At 36.3% G+C, this 23,529-nt stretch overlaps 2 protein-coding genes across 2 annotated transcripts; one reads left to right on the plus strand and one right to left on the minus strand.

Annotated features, from left to right (window-relative positions):
• Positions 1 to 1,365: 1,365 nt before the first annotated feature.
• On the minus strand, positions 1,366 to 20,650 carry LOC121407866 (F-box only protein 15-like). Its single transcript, XM_041599098.1, has 16 exons — positions 20,562 to 20,650; positions 15,116 to 15,226; positions 14,352 to 14,603; positions 13,856 to 13,960; positions 12,674 to 12,808; positions 11,644 to 11,736; positions 10,729 to 10,938; positions 9,829 to 9,958; positions 8,088 to 8,170; positions 7,305 to 7,360; positions 5,851 to 5,949; positions 4,589 to 4,704; positions 3,908 to 3,969; positions 3,096 to 3,133; positions 2,749 to 2,828; positions 1,366 to 1,702 (listed from the first exon to the last, which is right to left on the minus strand). Exons 2-16 carry the CDS (start codon positions 15,223 to 15,225, stop codon positions 1,613 to 1,615), a joined length of 1,659 nt encoding a protein of 552 aa, XP_041455032.1. The 5' UTR covers position 15,226; positions 20,562 to 20,650; the 3' UTR covers positions 1,366 to 1,612.
• A 208-nt stretch (positions 20,651 to 20,858) lies between these two features.
• LOC121407867 (heat shock factor-binding protein 1-like) lies at positions 20,859 to 23,499 on the plus strand. Its single transcript, XM_041599099.1, has 3 exons — positions 20,859 to 21,001; positions 22,539 to 22,605; positions 23,142 to 23,499. The coding sequence occupies exons 1-3, from the start codon at positions 20,933 to 20,935 to the stop codon at positions 23,237 to 23,239; spliced, it is 234 nt and encodes a 77-aa protein (XP_041455033.1). The 5' UTR covers positions 20,859 to 20,932; the 3' UTR covers positions 23,240 to 23,499.
• Positions 23,500 to 23,529: the final 30 nt, after the last annotated feature.

Below are 23,529 nucleotides of genomic sequence, written 5' to 3' on the forward strand. Positions count from 1 at the left end.
TATTTGACAAAATGGTTGCAATGATAGTGAGTACACCCTATGTTGTATTTGCACTGAGATATGATCATATTGGGACTTGACATTGTCATTTGTATATATTTCAAGCATTGAGTATGTTGACATTTTTGCTGGTGAGATGCCACCTCATTTTGTATCCTGGAATTTTTTCGAATGTCATTTCACCCCTTGTTGGTGACATCTAGGGTGGCCATGTTGTAGTGGTCGGAGTTGAACACCTTCCTACATTCATGTATTCATAACAAGCAGTGTTCTTGAGGTGTGTTAGAGGACATCATTGACAACAAGTATCTCTCCCTTTCCAGTCAACTTGTCAGACAAGTATCTCTCCCAGTCAACTTGTCAGATAAGCATTTGCTTTCATGGAACACGCATATTTTCTGCCTAGAATTTTAGCGCCATGTCAGATATCTAATTTTTAGTTGTAAGTCATGACACAAACTGTACTCATGATTTGATCAAATTTCAATGGAGATATACATGTAATGTAGTGTGTGCTCACTCTTGTAACCATCATTTCCTCAAGTTTCCATAGTATTTGTGAAATCGATTTGTTGGATATCATTTTGAGTCTGTACTCATTAAACAATGGTCAATACAAACAATAAAGCCCAATAAACCACTGTGAGTGTGTGATGTAATTCTAAGAGGTTTAGAATGAGATATTCAAACGTTTTCATGGGATATACCCACTTTTCATGGATACTGTATGAGTTGCCAACCAGGTGGTGCCTCTTGAGGCATGTTTCCTCAGGGTTGCTCTGAAGGCGGAGGGGCTACTGACTCCCATCATGCCCTTCTTGAAGGAGTTTGGTCCCGTTGAGGTGGGCATTTCCCTGAGACTGAAATAGAATAAGATAAACACTTCAATTCATTTCAAGCATTATCCAACAAAATATTACATACATGTAGTAACACATTTCACACTGCACAATAAAACAAGGCTTTGGACACTAAAGATTCAATGATGTGCAATATAAGCAGGGCCCTACGACATGAAAATAAACTACAACTACAATATTGACCCTAAATAACCTTTGACCCTACATATTTCTAGTACCGTAATAAATTGAAAAAAAAAATACTGTTCAATATTAATCTGAAAACCCGTACTAAATTATTATTAACAATAATAATATATTTATTTGTATAGCGCAGAAACTATGTGCATATATTGTACTGCGCTGTAATTAAGAGCTAATGAAATGCTTGAAAACGTATCTAAAAAAAGGGAAAAAAGAATGTAAGGGATTAGTTGAAAAGATAGGTTTCAGTCTAAGTTTGAATGTTTCTACTGATGGAGAGGATCTAAATTATCAAAATATGGTAGCTTACTATAAATTCTGTCCATGACTTTGCTGTATGCAGTTTCTCAACATAGGACAAGGCCATCTGGGGTGAGACCACAAGATAAGCAGACACGAGTACAGACCTGCTGACAACATGACGTTGTGTGAATCTTGTATCTGAGCAATTTGGATGCACTGTGGCCGGCTCTGGCACAGCTGTGTAGACTAGGCTGGACAGACCTAGAATGTGCCCTGATGTATCCGAAATAGGGAGTACCAGGGCTGAGTACTGTGGTAGAATGCTGTCAGTAGTGGGTTCCAAACCAATCATTGATCGTCTTAACAGATATATCAATGTTGACAGCTACTACGATGTGCTGCTCACGATCAGGGATCTAAAATTTGAGCGAAATGTAGATATCGTGAGAGTTATTTCGATCTAATAATCATTAAAATACCATTTGCATTTGCAGGGTATAGTCAGACACTGTCTAGTCTCACGGGCACCAAGAACATATCGTATTTGAATGGTGGCAGGGCAAGTCATGCCTTCATAGGTGATCTGCTATGTATCAGGGGCCCGTTTCGTAAATTTATTATAATAACAAATTTGCAATAATAGTTAAAAGCTACTGAAATCCTTGAAGCTGATTGGCTGAAAACAAATTTGTAATAGCAACTGTCCGTTTGTCATTATAACAATTCTCTACGAAATGGAACCCTGATATTTTAATAGGTTAAGAATATTCATAGTTTATTTATTTATTCCAAAAACAATACACATTTGGCAGCCAATGGCTGAAAAAAAAAAAAAAATGTGTTTACAAATGGTTCACATGTATATACATATGAAAAAAGATACCTATTTAAAATGATACATGTATTAGACCTCGTAGACTTAAAATTTTGATATGATGACAATGTTGGGTCCGTTGAAAGTAGTGAATAGATTAATCATAATTTGCCACAAATCATTCAAAAGGAAATGTCAATTAAACACCAGTGCAATAAATACAAAATTCAGTAATCAATACAAAGTTGAAGTATTATATATTAAATTTTTCAAATTAGTGTCCATTGGATCCATCCAAAACATCACAGCATTATAAAAGAACTCGCTACACTTTCATATCACAATAAAAGGAATTTCTGTATTTCCTATACTAGTAGTCTCTATTCAATTTGGCACAAGTTGAGTATTCCATTAATTAAAAAAAAAGGTTTGATAGTGAAGAGGATGTGGATCTGTATCTGCACATTTAAAAAATTAGCTGGAAATAATTCCAACACCTTTGCCTCATCACAACAAAAATCCTTTGGAAAGTGAGCCTTCGAGAACAGTTTGACTAAACTTTTCCCTCCCTGTCCCTCTCAGTTGTATTTTAAACAAACTTGCAAACATGAACAATCTAAGTGTCTTTATAAATGACATCAAACTTACCCAGAACATACGGATCTCCATTTGACCCTTATGGGCTGCATGACTGATGATGTATGGTTCACCCTCATAATCCATAGTAACTAATGATTGGAAGACATATCAAAAACACTTATTAGCTTATAATGGCAATAATTTTACTTGCTTATATAGTGCTTATCACTTACTTTTTTATCAGAAGTCTTTAAACTCTCTACAATAATGCAGCATCTTGAATATCAAATATCAATAACATACATGTTTATCATGAAATACATTAACTTCATTAATTTTCGGAAGAAAAAGAACAAAAGTTTGGAAGCAAAAAAAGGACAATAAAAAAGATGCTAAAATATTATTAAACTGCTTACCTGGTGCATTTTCATCAGGTAATATGATGACAGGGGAACTATGGGTAGAGAAAAACAAAGAAGAACTTAATACCATTCCATTGACCACTAACTCATATTTACTCCTGTAAATTAATATAAGGTGTGTTTCATGTTTTGTAAGGCTGTTTTTCAGAGTTACCATAGATTTATAGAATGACTGGAATATGAAGCGTCGCAGTGTAAAGCCTAAGTGTTTCATAAAAAGTATTTTATGAAGCATCCTGCTATGCAAATGAAAATTAGGAAATGCAGTGTATTTCCATGTGCTAAGTTGCCTGTGACCTTATGAAAAACTTAATAAGAAAATTGAAGTTTATTCATGATACTTAACAGATTATAGTTAATGTGACCCGTTTCTTAAAGACTTATGAAGAACTATTGTAACTTTGGCATCATGGTAATTACCATGGTAATAGGACTTAATCAGCCAATCACAAACAAGATTTTTCATGGTAATTTCAATAATGACAATGTTTCCATAGTTGTAAATCTTCATGAAACTGGTACCTGGCTTTAGAAAAAATACATATACAAACATTCTTCATCACAACTTCATTAAGTAATATAATGATGACTATGGTAATGATGACAATGGTGAAAATGATGATAATAATGAGAACAAAAATTAATCACGTAACATTTTTTCTTTGGTATAAATGTACACACTCTTTTATGCGTTAGCACAATCTTAAAATATAATAAACAAATTTACAAAAAGAAAGATCATGAAATGCTACTTGAATACCAATAACTAAGTATGAACATAACTCTTACACTATTAATATCCTCACCTTATGCACCACATGGGTTGCTGAAATTCATCAAAGATTGTACAATCAAGAACAGCAAAATCCTATAAAAATAGAGATGGTAAATAACAACAATTTACTCTTCAAACCACAAGAGATTATGTTTCTATCATTGTTTGAGTGAGTACACATTGAATCAACTGCCTGAAATGCTAAAATTCGCTCTTAATATGGTATACAAAATGTCTCCAGTGATCTTTGAAAAGTGACAATCTCTAATACTTGCTCACTCATTCATGACAAAATGGATCAACTTCATTTTTAAATAGTACCTAATTAATTCTTTAAGAACACTTTTACTTAGTTATTTTGCTCATCTACTTTTTGATAAAAAGTAGCATCATTTTGATATAGAAGGATCATACTTTTAAAAGTCATGATTAGAACATGTTATGCAATATTGGTCAATTGAAGTAGAAATCAATTTATCTATCCAATCCAAGTGCTTTCAGTGAAAGAAAATAATAACTCTCAACCAAACTTGATGATGTATTCAATATACACATGTATATCATCTTACCAATTAGTTTAGGAGATTTTTGAAAGTGAGAAAATGAGAATCATTTAGAATATCACATCAACATTGCTGGTCAAGTAACTCCAAAACAATTAATATGAAAATGAAACCCAATCATTAACAAACAGATTAGAATTGAGGCACACCTTTATAATTCCTTTGAATACATCGGTCTTCCATGGGAACTGTATCTTCTTGGTGGTATACGAATGATCGGTCACAACATCCGCTCTCACAGGGCTAAATCTGATGAAGCCATCAACTAGAGTGGAAATAAAGGAAAAGAAGAATTTTAAGAGTTTATTATCCAACATGATCAAGTATTACACATTCTGGGTGATCCTACATGTACATTTCAACTTAATATGAAACCCACCCCTGAAGACATATGACATGTTCACATTCTAGGCAATGTCTGTATTGAAAGGATTTATAAATGACTTAGATTTTACACCACTATAAATGCTGTAACAGTTGTGCCATTCAAATCGTTGGCGGTAATATTAACTGTCGTATCACTCATAAGATGGTACAAACTCATTTTAGAGAAAATCGACTTCAAGTTTACTGTAATTTTCACACAGTAGTTCCACAGCCTTACAGCATATTCATTGCTAGAAAAATACATGGTTGGAAAGACAAAGACAATCATTTTACATTAGTTTCTTTATTTTTACACAAACCAAGGATCAGAGAAAATATCGCAAGACAGCTACATGCTTGTAATTTCGGTTTGAGTGGTTTAGATTTCCCTTGTACAAAAAACGCCATAGGGGACACATCAACCCTGACCGAAACTTCAATGCGCCCGATCAGTCAAAAATTTTTGTATCACTTTTTCATGTGCAAAGTCAATGCAGCGCCAATACGACGGTTTGACTGATCAAGCATTTGCATATTAAGTGCAGGCAGCTTTTGTTTGCTTTGCAACAGTACACGTTTCCTACGGGATTTGTGCATTTTATCAACAATTAGCATGGCATCGCCGTGAAAATCCCAATATCTCAGAAACTAAAATAAATGCCTAGAAATTTTAGTTATGAATAGAATATGACTTGTACTTTCATTTTCGGCAAAAATCTCAAAATCAACATTTTGACCAAAATTGACTGATACGCGGTTGAGATGAATGCTTACGTTTTGACTGATAAGACGGTTGAGATGAATGCTTACGTAAAATATTAGATAATAAGTGTAATTTATACAGGAAATCTACATAAAACATGGGTTCAACCATGGTTTAAAGAACCACCTCTGTGAATTCAGGCTGTTAAGTTTGTTCACAATTAATTTGTTTCACAGAGCAATCCTCTACATCGATACGTCTCAGCAATAATTCTTCTCTTTGCAATATACAGAAACGGGGGGGGAAATACTTGTTAATGTGTGAGGGACACGGGACACGTACCTTTTTCTTGTTTGTTTGCATGTAGTCTCAAGAATTGTTGACTCCAGAATGAATTCCTCTGGTTTCTTAATTCCATGATACAGGTATAATCATGTAAACCTGACAAGTAGAGACAATGTCACTTTTTCAATTTGTAATATCTTTGCTTGACATTCTTTGAATCATTTGTTTTCAGAGTCGATGAAAACATGAAATCAAAGATTACATGATCTCAATCATAAATCACACATCTCAAATAAATGGCATGATTATTTCATTTCACCAAAATATGTGTATATGCTGTGTATATGCGCATATGGTTTGGGGTGTAAAAGCAAAGTCATTTTAAACCGATAAAAGGAAGACAAAATAAAAGTTTTAAAAAAAGTAAATGAAAAAGTGGAAAATCGGTTCACACATTTTGGCAGTGAGTATAAAATCAACCTGAAATTCAAATATAAATACCAAAGAGACATAAATGTCACAAAATATGTTTAAAAGTGGAGAAGGGTATAAAAAAGTGATTAAGGATTTAAAACCACTTTTTAGATATTTCAAGAGAGCTTAAGTAGATCCATCTTGTCACCATGTGAGCTCTATGATGAAATAAGATGCAATGTCCAAATATATGTCCCAAAATACAAAAAGAGAAGAGGACCTTTTTAAATCCAAGTTGACGGGTCACTCTGATTGTTACGAATACCAGATTGAACTTTCTTTACATATTTTTTATACACATATGTCACAAAACATTAAGTGGCATATAAATATAAGAGTTAATAGAACATTAGATGAAAACAGACAGTTATGTTATTATTGTGTTGACTGAAACTTTCTCCGACCAACACGCACAGAACGCCACCATTGATGTACCTACCACACCGCCGACACACACACACGCCGCCGCAACTCACGCCGCCGTCTACTCACCGCGTCCGCATACCACGCCCACTCGTTTCCCGCCAAAACCGCCGACCCACGCACAGAGCGCCACCTACGACGTCAGCCCGCCGTGACCGCCGGCCTAGAGCTTTCCCCCACGTCCTCACGCACGCCACAGCGAACACTCACTCCTGAAGACGGACAGTCAACCTGTCCGAAACGTCGAGTCTCTCTACTACTCATCATCTCTACTCGCCGACTCAAGCCAGCATCTCCTCATCAGCTCTACTACTCAAGCTGTTCTCACTCAACATTCCTTCTGGTTTACAGTCCTTTTCAGGACTATTTTCAAGAAAGAATACTCTACTCTCAAATCTCCACTTTCTCGCCTATCCACCTCTTCTCTTCTTCTATCCACTGTTTCTGTAACACTCCACATGGTGTACCGTAAACCACATCAGCAATTTCTCTGATCTGCATTTTTATTTTTGTATCCCTTATTTGGAGTCCCTTAATGATCATGTTATCATTCAAATGCATCATGTTTCTAACCGTATACCTAATTAACTATAAAACTATTTCCTGTCTCTTACCGTACTCAGAATCTATGTCATCAGGCCTAGGTTTGACAGCTGGAGGGATGTACATTCTACAAATAAAAGAAAAAAAATTACATCTATTACAAAGTATTGTTGAGTGTAAAAGTTGCTTGCTGCAGAAATATGACTAGTTCCATCAACATGGGTGGTAGTAATACACATTATGCACTTAGATGAATGTCAAATCCAGCTATCCAGCTATATGAAAAAGTATCACCTTAGTCATGAATTAAAAAAAAATGGAGCATCAATTAGCAATTCATTTGCATGTAGAGCTACGTCAAGTCAATATTTACAACATTTGTCTGGCAACCAAGAGCTGGAAAATATAAAATTACAAATTGTGGATAGAGAAAATTGATTAAAAAAAGCTAAAAAAAACATAAAAAAGAGAAGCTGAATCTAGTGTTGGAGCTGAGCTCTTTATCACCTCTAACTCCTGCAATTTGACATATCAGATGCCTTGGAGTCTTTATGTGTAATGTATATACAGTGGTACTAAAAAATTAGTGGACCCCACCAGAAAATGAACATATTTAAAAGTGTTCGAATTCTGCCATGTTTTAGATATTCAATTGTGAAGCCAGGCAATATAATATTACATTCAATAAAGTTTGTTTCTCTGGACTCTCCGGACACTTTGCAGCGTTGTTGTTTACGTACAACACTCAGCATTAAGGAGCACATTTACTGGTGGGGTTTACTAACTTTTTAGCACCACTGTACAGCTTATTCTCCTGTATGAAATTAATGATGGTGGTAGTATCTCGTGCTTACCTATCTGAGGTTCCATAGACCGCCCGTTGTACGATACCATGATGGTGAAGACACAGAGAAACAAAGGCAATCTCTCCTCCTTCCTACAGTATGTAATAACATAAAACCTCTAAATTATCTGATTTTTAGGTGAATCTATTAAATTTAATATTCAATATATGCAAACCTAGAAAAGATAGAGTGTGAACATGCTGGTAGTTAATAGCCTAGTGGTCTATTCTACTCATTGGCCTGTACTCTGCTTTAAGGTTTAACTTACACCATGCTCTAACTCTGTGCTAACATTATGGGAAGCAAAACATGTCAAAATTTGTTCACAGGGTTTGTTTCTTATGTCTACTGTGCTCTTTCATAATTCTTTAACAGTGAAGACAATTATCTTATTCACCTTTCCCAGACAGTGAAGGATGATTTGAGAGTCAAATGAGCAGATACTTTGAACTTCTGCTGTTAGAGATATATGTCACTATTGGCTGTCCATAGTTAAACCGTAATTTTAGACCAGAGTTTAAATTAAACCTGACTTCAGAAAAAGGGCCATAGGGTCTAATCTCAATTGCTATAACAATCCCACATGTGCTCATTTGGTTTCTTCTAAGTTGGTTTAACTCTAGCTTGTGTACATAATAGGTGGTTTCAGACCGCCTCGTGGGGATTTTTCCAAGGTCGCAGGTATTTTGGCAATGTGAAAGCAAATTACGGGAACTTTTAGCCCAGCGTGTCGTTAGGCGCGGCGGCGTGGGTGGCTGCTGGGGTAGTGATTTTAAATCTCGCGCCTTGCCTGCTTATCAGACCATACTGCGCATGCTCGTCACTTCGGGAACTTATCCCGAAGGATGTGTTTCGGGGCGGTGTGAATGCAGGAATATTTAAATGTATATGGTTGTATGTTTTAGCCTTAAAAAGTTCTTGTAATTTAACAGGGATTCTTGTGATCGAGGCGGTTTGAAACCACCTATAGTTTGTCTAATCACCATTTGATTTATTTTTTGCTCACCGATCCATTTTGTATAAATGTGAGATTTGTCTACATGCTTGAAGGTCAGTGCCCACATTTTTGAAAACATCAAAAACCTAAGCCTTACTATTAACCCTTGTAGTCAAACCTGTGTTAGTGGCGACCTGTCTATAGTAAGCACTAAATCTGATACCCGTGGAGGCAAAGTGTGTGCATAATAACCTGTCTGTAGCAGCTATCTGTCTATAAAGGTCATATTTTGTGCTTCCCTCGGTTGGCCATTATAGACAGGTTTCACTATATTTATTACATAAATGTGTAATATTATTATAATAATAATAATAATACCAACATGCTTATATATGCTTATGTATAATACTCCCAAATGCATCCTTATGATCTCTATTGGATATCATTACCATGGCTTTAGCCCCGCAGCCTGTTACAGTGCATAGGCATTTCAAGGAATAAATTCCTGCCAGGTACCCATTTACCTCACCTGGGTTGAGTGCAGCACAGTGTGAATGAATTTCTCGCCGAAGGAAATTACGCCACTACTGGGATACAAACCCACAACCATGTGTTTCAAAGTCAGAAGACTAAACCACTGGGCCACAACTCTCCACACTACTATAGTTGATGTATATAGCTTACAACTGAGCAAGGTACGTTGGGTCCCATTATTTTTAATTTTGTTTTCATTGAAAGGTCACTATAAACAGGTTTTGTATTTCACAATCTTCATCCCTTTAAATTCGCAACAAAAACCTCTGAACCTCTTACCTTCCATGTAGCTAATATGATCCCACCATCCATAGTATACACATTGACAGCATCACTCTTAATGGTCGGCTTTTTGGTTAGGTCACTTGGTTTGATTCTTTGCTCGAGAAGTAGAGCACGTTGACACGGACTAAAATATATTTTTTTAAATATCAAAGCTATTTTGAAATGTCAATTCCAAGTGTAAAATATACACAGTGTAATTTTCAGAGAACATATAATTTTCAACAAATTATATCATAGATATGAAACTCGACTAACTTTTGACCTTTCGGGTTATCTTGCCTGAGCAGTAGGAAAAAAATACACAAAAGCAAAGGAAAATTAACTTTTAAATTGTCACAAATAGGGAGGATATGAGAGCCCTAACATTAATTGCTATTTGCCTAAAAAACAAATGGACTTAGAATGAATAGAAAAAAACATCTCTGATGAGGAAATCTCTAAGTGGTATTTCCCCCAAGACCATTGACTCTAAATACATGTATAACGAACACAAGTAACACAACTGTGGCATTTTTTTTACTACTATTGCATAAGGACTATGTGAAGAAAGTTGTCAGCATTCACTGAATAGTGAGCTCTGACTGACAATTTCTGTTGGGCATTGGTTAATATCACCTGAGAATAACCAATCTTGGGCTGTAGATATAACTCTATAATTGTCTAATCATAGAGTAGTGCAAATGATACGAACAGAGTCCTGATCTTCAAAGAAAATCTAATAATATGATGAGAAACGACATCTCATTTAAACAAATTTTCTTTGGCATACCAGATTTTACGGATAACTTCTTTTACGGTTCATAAGCTGAAAATGAGCCATTTTTACTGACTTTGTTTGCGACATTTAACTTCAAACATTCCAGGAAATAAGGATCTATAGGCTGCTTAACCCACCTATTATCAGCTGCCAACCCATCTTTGTTGAAGAATATCGGTGCCTGTGCGTAGATGGCCAGGCATCTGAGCGAGGTCACAGGAGGAGGGTCAAGGCTGTACCATCTCACAGAGGACGAGGTGGGGAAGTGGAACGCATCGGAATGGTTGAAGCAGTGTTCGGTCTTGTTGGAGTCCGTCAAGACCAGCTGCCATCGGATCCCAAGCTTTCTGCCAAGGATCAAAATGTAAATGCCAATTCATAGAACACGTCTTTATGGACAAGTAAAAAAACACAAGGAAATTAAGCACCTAGCTGGTGAAAACCACTGACTAGGCAAGAAAGGGGTCATTTTGGACAGGTTTTTAGGTACAAAATCAATTATTCTAGGAAAGAGTCAGAGTGGTCTTCATTAACAGGTTGTTGATCAAGCTGGTTACACTGACAATGCAAGCACATTTGGCAGGCATCTACCTATCTACATATATGTTTACTTCAAATAGTTTTGAACTCCCATAGGAACTTGGCAGGGCAGCTTATTGCTGGTATATTGCTAAGATGGTATAGAACCAATTACATTTCAGGTCTAAGTTAATCAGGCATAATGGCTGATCTTATGTATGACAAAAAACACTCTCTGGTATTTTTTCTTATCAAAGTGGAGACAATGACAGAGCAGGGATTCAAACTCACAACCTTATGATCACGAGTCCAATGCTCTAACCACTAGACAGACACCAACCAGTATGCCATCCATGCCAAGAGGGTAACCATTATTCCCAAAGATAAAATATGAACAATATCGTATATTTTGAATGGAAAAAATATAATTTATTTCCTATGCAGAATTTACATCCTTAAACTTCATTTCACAAAAACTGAAATAAAAGAAACAGTTTCATGGAGTACAAACCATAGAAGAGATAATGACTTACTTAATGGCTATCTCTGTGTTCGCAGGGAGTAAAGAGAATGGATGTTTTTTCTTGAGTAAATTTGAGATCCGTGTATTCCTTTTCTCGATGCATCTGTCGGAGTGACACAGAAAAAGAGAACAATTTAAATAAAATCACCTAAACTGGGTAGAACTGGTAAGGTTTGCATACATATTGGGAATGAGAACCACTTATAGGCCTATGGTACATACTGTGAACAAGTGGAATGACTGTCTCGCCTGCATTACACAATTCTATGTAGCAGCATCGCTGATTCTGAAATCAGAGACAAATAATTTTTCAAAAGGGGGGGGGAACAGGAAATTCTAAATGACCCTTGATCTTGATCATGTGACCTGAAACTTATGACGATCAGTGATACTTGATTATCCTTATATCCAAGCTTAATAGAATTCCATGTTGGTTAAGATTTTTTAATGTTGATGACGGCGCTAGTGCACGCACCTGTCGTCTTGCTCTGCGCTGCAGGCTATACAAAACAAGCCATACAAGGAACTTATATTGGTGCTAATAAGAGTAAATAGGCATGCCCCTCTCTTGAAACACAAGAGTACACTATTGCATGCATTGTTAAATCATCAATTGTGCAAGCAACTGGGGTCTCACTTTCCATATCCTAAGAAGCCCTGTTACTATGGTAACTGACGGTAAATGACAAGTGCTCCAAGAGCCAGTACACCGTCTGCCATAAGTATTTGGGGGAGACTGACTTTCAAAGTTAAATGAATAAAAAAATACAATATCCACAAGAATGAAATATCCACATTTAAGATGATTCAAGATGAACATTAAATTAAAGCAATGAAGAGTTCTTTTAAATGGAATTAAAAGCTCAAAAAGTAACGTGTGCCCACAAGTGGCAGGGTCATGTCCACTAACACTTGCTTGTCACTACCATAAACATATCTGTAGCTTTTCCAACCAATTTGCTCTTAGTCACTTTCATAGTACGATTTTTTAGAACAGTCGTTTGTAACCTGAAATTGAAAACACTAGAAGATGAACTTACTCTTTCATGCAAGCTTTCTTCCACTTGCTGTCAGCATGTAGGGAATACACAGGATCGGGTTTGGTCTTTGGTGTTGATGATGCCTTGCCCGATGGCCGAGTTGCATAGCGTTGATATAGTGGCTGCCAAAGTACACTGAAACAAAAGCAAAAGAAAAATAATTGCAAAATGAATGTTCTTCTAAATAGAATCAGGACCACTGCCACCCTCACAGCAGTTTACAATGTACAATAATGATGATTACAATCAATAGAATACTTAATTAATAAGTTACAGCAAGAACTTCATCCATTTTGTGCTGCTCTAGATCCAGGTGTAGTAAATGGCAAGATAAGTAATTCCTTAAAGTAATAATGCACCAATGTGGTGCTTGGGGCGAAAGCTATCATTATAGATAGAATAAGTGCACTGCAGAATAAAGGATGCACAAACAATTTTTCACATTTTTGTTACAGATGACGACATGGCGCAAGAACGGGATGACACATTGTTACATCCGATTTATTGTGAACTCTGGTCTAAAGTTGTGGTTTGACTATTATGAATAGCCAATTGTGGCATAAATCTCTGTTAGTAAATGTTCAATTTATCAAATGATTTTGACGATCGAATCAAATCATTTATAACTGTCTGGGAATGATACTTGAAATATGTTTTTTTTTCATCATGAAAGCAAGAGGGAGAAAAAATAGTAAACAAAAGAAATATACAATACAAACAGATTTAGGGGTTCTTTGGGCTTTCCATAATTGTGGTCCAGAGTTAGACCATGGTCAACGTTAAACCGGACTTCAGAAAATTGGTCATTATTTGTGTTCTCTATTATTTTTTCCAATAAATTTTGAAAATAAAAGCGGATACAGATTAAATCATGAATCTATAGGAAAATAATTTCTGATAATTCTCAGTCTTTGTTTGTAATCTACCATGCCTGAATGGTCTCAAATCAAAGAAAAAATTTCACTCTCACAATTAGTATTAAACAATGAAAACATATTCAATGAATGTGATTACTATCTTTGAAAACGGATTTCCTACTGTTACAAAATACAATGTATATCAATATAAAATTTATTACAAGATTACCTTATTGATACGTGCGGTTTTCAACAAACAGAAGCTTCAATGGCAAAAAAAGAAGAAAAAAAAAGGTATCTGCAGTCCCATAGGGTAATTACTTACTTATCACTGGCAAGCTCCATCCACTGTCGATTGACACATACACAGGTCAATAGGTCACTTGGTGGGAGGAAGCTGAATATGTGTAATATAACTTCTGTTGGCAGGCTGCAAAAAATATATATAAAAAAATGCACAGTAAAGAGATTCGGTTATTACATTAAATATCTATAAAATTAAAATATTTGTGACGCTCTGACTTACACAGTACACTCAAGAGCAAAGGTATGCTGGATTCTAGTTTGCTTTTAAAATAAACAATGACCACTTACAAAGATTGAAAGTGCTTAGTAATAAATGCACAGTTGAATTTATACAAAAAATATTTAAGTCTGCAATGAATAGTAGTGAAGCAAGATTGTTCATTAATGTTCGATGTAATAACACAAATCCACAATCCATAACTTGCAGTCCTGAACTCCTTTCTTCACTGTTCATCAGAAATTTGGAGTCCAGTTTAACAAAGATTCCCCCCCCCAAAAAAAAAAAACCCACTTACTCATCCATAGTAGCCTTCCTTTTGAAATTCCTGACTGGCTGTACATTGGGTTTGCCGGCAAGTCTTCTTACTTGTACTTGCCCCCTGCCCCTCCCTCCAGCTGGGACCGGGGCAGACGTGCCCCTCTTGACTGAAGATTGAGAAGATGAATCAGTCACAGGGTTCCTCCTTCCTCCTCTTGATGGGGAGGAGGAGGAAGGTGTTCCGTCTTGGAGTTGGAGTTTTCCAAGAGGAGGCATCTCATTTGCATCTCTGTCATAATGGATGAATAACGACAAGAGTGCACATTGGTGCATAGGAAGAAAACGGGATATGTCATAGCAAAGAATAACTACTTAAAATAAAACAAAAGAAAAACCATAAAGCAATATTAATTCCTCTGAATTGAAGATGCCTGGATATTGCTTCATATAACAAAAAAATATAAAACTATAAAAATCAGGGATGTTGGATTACTTTCCTGTTTCTATGGGGATAGCCCCATGTCTGTACACTTTAGGGTGCATTTCAGGAAGTGATTTATGTGAATTACCTGGGGGCAGTTTCATAAAGCTGATCGTAAGTTAAAGAACGACTGGTGATCCTTTCTTGTGGTAAATGATATTCATCATTAAATGTTCACTAGTAATTATTTAGCACATAAGAAAGGTTCAACAGTCGTTCTTAATAATAATGGTCAAAGTATTTGAAAAAGAAAAGTAAAGCTAAGAAGGATGCAGTGTTTGTATCTGAAGTTGCATATCTATCTTTGGATTAAGACTTACTTTGATCCTTGAGCACTCTTCTGAGGAGATGCATGTCCTAATTTCTGTTGTCTTCTGTGTCTCCCAAGATAATCAGCCAAGTCTTTCCCATGTTTGCTTCCATCAGCCATTCTGACAAAAATACCAAAGCATGTCCTGTATTATCAAAGCTACTTTACTAAACGATAAGTTGTGCTCCATTGTTCGCTAACGTTACGGACGCCGCATCTGTATAGCGTTAGCGATCAACAATGAGAAACATGATGGCGGCATAAACATTTGGGCAAGTCTCCCCCGTCTTTTCATATTTTTCTCATTTTTTAATGAATTCTTGTTTGAAAAATGAAATTGATAGCGTAGAAATGTCGGAAATGAAGTAGTATCCCATTTACATGATTAGGGCTAGATCTTTTATAACGGGGGCGAAAGTGTTTTTTTGGCAGTAGGCATACGTGTAGACAGGAATAACCATCGTTTCTGGGGATTTATTCAACAATTTCTGACATTTTACTATAATCCCCATTCAGCAACGGTAGTGTGTTAGTGCGAGCCTGCATGTGTAATCTGGTCCGCGTTGCAGAAAGAGTTGCAATCAATCGCAACTCCAAAAATCATGCGCAACTTGATTTTCAACCAATCAACAGCGCACTTTTTACTTGCGATTGATTTTTTGACTTGCGTTTAAACGCAACTCTTTCTGCAACGGGCCCCTGGTCTGCAATTTGAAGGACAGGTTTTGTCCAGACTTTAATTTTAAAGTTTCTAAATGACATTATATTATCTTGGACGAAGGCCCATTTTCATTAGACTCTAATCTTTCTATTGATACTATGTAAGTTCTATAAAATATCGAAAATATACGTTACCAATGAGTTATTCCCCAGGTTATTCCTTATTTTTTTTAATTTTCTGCCTGAGAGGAAAAATGGCAGCTGTCAACGAGTTCTGCTTTTATCAAGGCTTTCCGATTAAATTTCGATATCCTGGCCAATCAATGCGAGCGACAAGTTCTGAATGCACGCACATCTACAAGCTCAAAGCAGCGGCACAAATTGCAATATATAGCGACTGGTAAATACGTCTGTAAGGATGATGACATGTCACATCATCCAAGATGGCAACTTACATTGACCAACGAAAGGATTGAAGATGACAATGTTTCGATCATCATTTGAAAGGAATTAGCGGTAACTGCGGTCTAAGGTACAATATTTCTGAATTTTAAACATTTTTTCATAAATATGGATGTGATTTCTTTTTCATGATGTGAGGGCGTCTGTCATCGTAGAGGATCACGGGATGCGAAAGGGGGCAAACGCGGAATCGGCTTTCGGGAAGCCATACAAAGCCATGTTTTGTGTAGTGTCACTCAAAATCCAGGTGTTGATTTCTTCGTATATAAATTATTTTGGATACTTGAATGTGGATTTATAGAACAATCTTTGCATCATGATTGCCCAGTGAAAGTATGAAGTCAATACTTACCGTATTTTCGAAGTTTTCTGGGGCTAAACTTGGGAAGATTTTGTGGGAAAAGTGAGATGGTGATTGCGGGTCAATGCCGATCGACTTTAGGAAAGAGCACGTCGGCGATCCGAATTAGACAGCATATTTTTCCAATAAAGAATATTCATGAGAATCACAATGTATACCATCATGACCATATATATATTTCATCTCCATATAAATTTAGCTAGTTTTTGTTATTTTGGGGGATATGGTCCTTTTTTGCAACCCAGGCTTTTGAGTTTGATCATACAAGCTCTGTTAAGGGGGGGGGGGTGAGACAAATATAAAATATATTAAAAACAAGCTACTGTGTGTGTGTGTGTGTATATATATATGTATATATCGTGCGATTTGCGTGCTGTGTCCAAGCGGAAGAAAAAGAAATCAAGATGGCGACGTAAACACGGCTGTAAGCTCTTCCCATCTTTTCATAAGAAATTTCTCGTTTCTTTTAATGAATTCTTCTTTAAAAATAAAATCAATATCGCAGAAATGTTGGAAATGAAGTTGGACCACATGTACATGTTTTAGGGCTAGATCTTTTAGAGGGAAAGTAGAATTCTCGGGGGCGAAAGTTTCAGGTTTTGTACCCGTACGTGAATATAGGTTGTGATCCCAGACGCCTCCAGGCAGTAGAGGCGCTGGTCCAAAAATTGGGATTGTCCCAGAAAACAAGGATATCCTCATAAACCAAGACAAATCATGTCTTGATAAATTGAGACTGTCCTTGTTTATGGGGACGTTTTTTTCACTTCCCCCTATGGGACAAAGACAACAATTACGGAAATTGAGAGTGCTAAAAATAGATAGATTCAGTGACCTCAATTCCCCCCAGTTCACCGTCTGTTTTTCATGACTTACCGTCTTCCAATAATCTTGTTATGAAACCTGATATGTTTACATTGACTAGCACACTTGATTGGTGTCGGCACTTGACAGGTGAATGAACTTTCCTAGATTTCTTGTGTGAAGAAATCCTTATAAACTGAGACAGTCCCTGTAAACTGGGACGATCCCAATTTTCTGACCAGCGCCTCTACTGCCAGGCCCTTTCTATTTTTTTTTAAGCGAGAGAAAAGAAATGTTTACATTTCGGAATCGTAGAATCATCAGGAAATCAAGGAGTACCAAAACGTTGATGTCCCCTGGGGGCATCAAGTAGGATGGGGGGTCGGGTGTCCGGACACTTTATATTTTTGAAGCCTTCTTTTTTGTCTGTGGATTACACTATAAATATAAATTCATTACCTGTAATCATTATCTATTTTGTTCTTTATATTTCCTAACTTTTAATTGTATGGTAGGGGGTCCTAAAGCTACGCGGGTCCTAAAGCTACGCACCACTCATCGCGCATGCAGTTTTCAATGGCAAATGCGCACTCTGTGTGTGAAACTGTGACTGCAGAGTGACGAACAATTCCTATTCATTTTTTGTAACAGAGGCTGCAATAAATCTCTAAATGCAGAGAAAACCAATGGCTGTTTGGAATTTCGGAGTTATATTCACTTTAATTTCATATATCCTATAATAATGTGACCATAATTTAAAAATTGAGGCACGGGAAATACTATTTCATTGCATGATCATTCGAGTGCGTAGCTTTAGGACCCCGTCTACATCGGGCGGCGAAATCAGGAGGTGTTCGGAAAACACAGCGGGATTTTCGTATTAGTGAGTTCTGGGATATTTTCTTCTATGGTTAATGATCTTTAGAATATTTACCACAAATTAGTGAAAGATATTTTGTTCAAATATTGAAATTGGCATAGTTTTTATCGTTTGAAAACAAACTGCGTAGCTTAGCTTTAGGTCCCCCCATCATACTAATAATTGATGAAACTTCACTTGCAAATTTTTCCAAATGACATTCTAAAATTGATCGTCCGGACACACAACCCGGGCATTCTCATACTTTATGTCCCAACAGATTTTCGATCTCAATTTCTTACCATTGGCTGCACCTTGTCACTTATCACAAACCTCGTCACCTAATTATATTCATCCGCGGGTGAAATTCATACGCGGAAGCTAATAACTTTCCCGGCTGTTTTTCAAAAATTCAAGCCGCACTTACCTTCTTCCAAATACATGTACGATTTCAGCTTGACAGCTAGCCATGTATATTCATGAGATCTCAAAACGATTAATTAACCTTGAAAGCCAACCATCATCTCTCTTAATATACTCATACTTTAAGTCCCCCACCTCCTTTTAACCCTGTTGGATAGGGAAACCTTGATACCAAATTCCTTCATCTCTCTTAATATACTCATACTTTATGTCCCCCACCCCCATTCACACTATGCTTGTTCCGCGCATATAATCTTGTTGGCTAAACCTTGATTCCAAATTCCTTCATCTCTCTTAATATACTCATACTTTATGTCCCCCACCCCCATTCTCACTATGCTTGTTCCGCGCATTTAATCTTGTTGGCTAAACCTTGAAAACAAAACTTCATCTCTCTTAATATACTCATACTTTATGTCCCCCACCTCGTTCACACTATGCTTGTTCCGCGCATTTAACCTTGTTGGCTAAACCTTGAAAACAAAACTTCATCTCTCTTAATATACTCATACTTTATGTCCCCCACCCTCATTCACACTATGCTTGTTCCGCGCATTTAACCCTGTTGGCTAAACCTTGAAAACAAAACTTCATCTCTCTTAATATACTCATACTTTATGTCCCCCACCCTCATTCACACTATGCTTGTTCCGCGCATTTAATCTTGTTGGCTAAACCTTGAAAACAAAACTTCATCCCTCTACACTATGCTTGTTCCGCGCATTTAATCTTGTTGGCTAAACCTTGAAAACAAAACTTCATCTCTCTTAATATACTCATACTTTATGTCCCCCACCTCATTCACACTATGCTTGTTCCGCGCATTTAACCTTGTTGGCTAAACCTTGAAAACAAAACTTCATCTCTCTTAATATACTCATACTTTATGTCCCCCACCCTCATTCACACTATGCTTGTTCCGCGCATTTAACCCTGTTGGCTAAACCTTGAAAACAAAACTTCATCTCTCTTAATATACTCATACTTTATGTCCCCCATCCCCATTTACACTATGTGCGTTCCGCGCATTTAACCCTGTTGGCTAAACCTTGAAAACAAAACTTCATCTCTCTTAATATACTCATACTTTATGTCCCCCACCTTTTGCTGAATTCATAAGCCGTAATCAGCACGTGTATATTTTAAACCCCATTTTCCCCTTGTTTTTCAATTCAAGCCGCACTTACCGTCTTCCTAATACGATTTTAGCTTGACAGCTAGCCATGTATATTTATGAGATCTCAAAACGATTCATTAACCTTGAAAGCCAATCTTCATCTCTCTTAATATACTCATACTTTATGTCCCCCACCCCCATTCACACTATAGTAGACATAACGCGCACCATAGGCGCGCACAGTGAAATTTCTTTGTTGGGACATAAAGTATGAGTATAAATAAGAGAGTTGATCCTGGATTCCCAGGTCAGCCAACTGTCTTTATGCGCGTTCCGCGCATCTAATCAAGTTGGCTGAAGTTCACCTTGAGTTGAAGCTAGCTAAAAATGTAAACATTGCGCCGGAACTACTTTCATTAATTTGGGTCGACGGAAAAAGGTCATCGTTTTCAATGGTAAGTTTGTTGGGACATAAAGTATGAGAATATACACAACAACTGGGTATACAATTATGCCAATACAGAGACTGAAGCTTTTGGTCCAGCCTACGCGTAGCTGCAATAGAATCCCACTCTGCACCGGAGCGAGGGCGGCTGGGCCAGGCTGCTGAGAATGAGGCGCGATGAACTGCACTGCAGCAGTCAGGGCGCCGGACGGACGCGGCCCGGCTGCTTCGGCACACATTCGGGTTAATCCATCTACAATCTAAGCCTAATAATTAACTTCATAAACACATCTACCGAAAACAAATATTTTTCACTAAATCTTACTTTTCATTCGAATAGAATTGAGTGATTTTTCTTCCAGTATGGGTAACTCGGCTCAGCAGACTCTAGCAGCAGCGTCTTCGTCTCCAGGCACTTTCACGATTATTATTACAAAGTTATAAATGGCCTTTGATTTTATGAATATTTATTATGTTTTAATTAATAAAAATTAAAAAGACAAATTATATTAATTTTATATTTTCTCAATATATTTAAAATACTTAAAATAATATATAAAGCTTTCATTTTTTTACAGATTTCTATAGCCTACCGGAATATCATCAAATCATCATTTGCGGTAATTCACGACAGACTGAAATTATTTTACGGGTCAAATACTTCTAATTTGGGCGGTCGTCGCTTTACTGTTCAACATGACTGATACAAAGCAAGATATTGCAGATCCTGCTGATGGGAAAAATGTACAAGATTTAACACAGTTTGTGAGTATCGAAGGGGGGGGGGGGACCTTTTCTAAACTAGGTGGGTCTGGCACACAAAACAGGGCTCGTGAAGTCATTGCCATTGATGGCGTGTGCAATTTCTTTGCATACATTTCAAGGGGGGTTATCACAATTCTGTGATTTAGGCCGAGAACTCTAGTCAGTGATTAGTCACATATCAATTGCAGGGAGCCAAATCCCAGGTTGTAGTTCATTAGTTATTCATATGCTTACTTTATCTTGTAAATCTGAGTTCTGACCATCAATGTGCGATTCCAAGTCCTTTCTAATGAAAAAAATGGCATTGTCATTGAATTAAATACTAAATGTAATTTGACTGAAATTGAAAATGGCATTGTCATTGAATTAAATACTAAATGTAATTTGACTGAAATTGAAAATTGCCATTGGCAATGGTTGATAATTATTTAATTTATTGACAGTGTTGTTGAGTCATGCGTGAGTCATTGCTATTCAATGATATAAAGTGCACAACGAAATTGCCCAGGAAGCGTTCGGAGAGTGAAAATCGTTAGTGATATTAAAGTTCACAACTGTTAATGTTATGTCTTTTATAATTAAAGGGGAAGTTCACCCTGAAAAAAACTTTGTTGTAAAAATAGCAGAAAAATTAGTAAAAAATATTGGTGAAGGTTTGAGGAAAATCCGTTGGAAAGTAAGAAAGTTATTAGAGTTCAAAGTTTTGGATTTGTGACGTCATAAACGAGCAGCTGCCCCATGTGTTATGTAATATAAAATGCATGAATTTCACCTTTTTTATGGTTCCTGATGACTTAATTTTGTTTTCTATTCATGATCGGGTGTGAAATGATTTGTCTATTGATATATAAAAGGTACAGTGAAAACCATTTTCAATTTTCCGAGAAAGTGACATTTCTTTGATATTTTACCATTCGCTATGTATGAATGCTGCTCGCATATAACGTCACAAATCAAATAATTGAAATTCGAATATCTTTTTAATTATTTGATGAATTTTTCTCAAACCTTCGGCAATATTTTTTATTAGGTTTTCTGCTATTTTTACAATAAACTTTTTGTCAGGGTGAACTTCCCCTTTAACAGTCGGTGACTGTGCCCATTTATCAATACTGAGTTCTATTCCCCTTTAAAACTGCTGTGCCCCCTTTTCACTATTTCATGTAATTCATTCCGTCTGACTGGCTACTGATAGGATAATTTTAATTTCTTGAAAATAATATCTGTTTCCATTCAATATTAGATTTAGGCCTTAAAAAACAATTCCCTCATGAGCCCAAAATCAGAAAGTTGGGTCAGTTAATTTATTATTATTTATAACATAACATACCTTATTGTGGGCATAAATTTTTACCTAAAATATTGTATGCCCTTCTCTTTCCAATTTCTTGAAATAAAGAGTGGAAGATAAACTTGTACTGGCTACATGATGACATTTGACAGAGAAACTTTAAATGTTTCATTTTAAATTTATCAAACAATAAGACCATTGTCTTACTCTTGATCATTTGATTTCTATTTTTTTATCATGACACAGGTACAACAACTTTTGGAACAAATGCAGAACAACTTTCAAGCAATGTCTGATCGCATCATAGGCAGGAATATCCTTTCAAATTTACTTTGTTGTCAACCGGACCTCTTCAGCTACAATTAGCTTCTGATGAGAAGTTCTTTTTTTTACTGCAATCAGGTCCTATTCTAACATGCTTGTGATTTACATCTTTGATTTCTATATCTTACTTTTTTTTTCATGATCAGTTAAGATTGTAATGTTATTTTTGTTATATAATATCTGCAACCACATGATAATTTGTTTCTTGTTTTTGGGGGGCTAAAATATGCCAAATGTTTATTTATATTGTGTGTTATAGAAGAGGAGGGGATCTGAACACTACATATAACTTCCACGTATCTGAATATTGCCAAAACAAAATTGATAATTTTTTATAAAAAAACTAATGAAATTGTGAACCCAATTCCGTAGTATTTTAACATTTTTTTTCAGTGATTGCCAACCAGTATAATAATGTGGGATATTATAAAATTCTGGGTAGGCAACCCCAATAACATCCTTAAAACCAGCTCTTACACTAAAGAATGCTTCAAATTAGGTTCCTTGACTGTTGCTGATCTTCACTAGATGAGATGGGAAATCGCATAGATGACCTTGAAAAGAGTGTGGCTGACCTGATGATGCAAGCTGGAGTGGATGATTCTGAGAAGGCAGACAAGTAGATTCCAAATGCTTCTAACCGACCCTCCATGGCAATATCATCACTGGAACTTCTTTTAGTAATCATTTGATGTTTGGTTTTTAATAATATTTGAATTTGAAGACATTTTTTTTTCTCGGTCAAGATGTTGATGCTTTTGGGGGACTTTCAAATTTCTATTTAAATTTGATGATACAACAGTAATTTCCTTTCTTTTCACAACCTATTTCCGATTATTTATATCTTTATTTCCTTATTTATTTATTTACTCATTCAATTGATGTGAATTAATTTTGTCTCATTTGACTTTTA

The sequence above is a fragment of the Lytechinus variegatus genome, chromosome 2 (genome assembly GCF_018143015.1).
Source record: "Lytechinus variegatus isolate NC3 chromosome 2, Lvar_3.0, whole genome shotgun sequence".
Taxonomy (NCBI): Eukaryota; Metazoa; Echinodermata; class Echinoidea; order Temnopleuroida; family Toxopneustidae; genus Lytechinus; species Lytechinus variegatus.

Excerpts from the sequence above, each read along its gene's own strand:
- LOC121407866 (XM_041599098.1), bottom strand. The coding sequence starts at position 15,225 with ATGGCTGATGGAAGCAAACATGGGAAAGACTTGGCTGATTATCTTGGG. Across the intron at positions 13,961-14,351 it reads AGGAAGGCTACTATGGATGA|CCTGCCAACAGAAGTTATAT; the intron begins GTAAGTGGGTTT and ends TATTTTTTGCAG. Across the intron at positions 10,939-11,643 it reads AACACAGAGATAGCCATTAA|AAAGCTTGGGATCCGATGGC; the intron begins GTAAGTCATTAT and ends GATCCTTGGCAG.
- LOC121407867 (XM_041599099.1), top strand. The coding sequence starts at position 20,933 with ATGACTGATACAAAGCAAGATATTGCAGATCCTGCTGATGGGAAAAAT. Across the intron at positions 21,002-22,538 it reads TACAAGATTTAACACAGTTT|GTACAACAACTTTTGGAACA; the intron begins GTGAGTATCGAA and ends ATCATGACACAG. Across the intron at positions 22,606-23,141 it reads TGATCGCATCATAGGCAGGA|TAGATGAGATGGGAAATCGC; the intron begins ATATCCTTTCAA and ends GCTGATCTTCAC.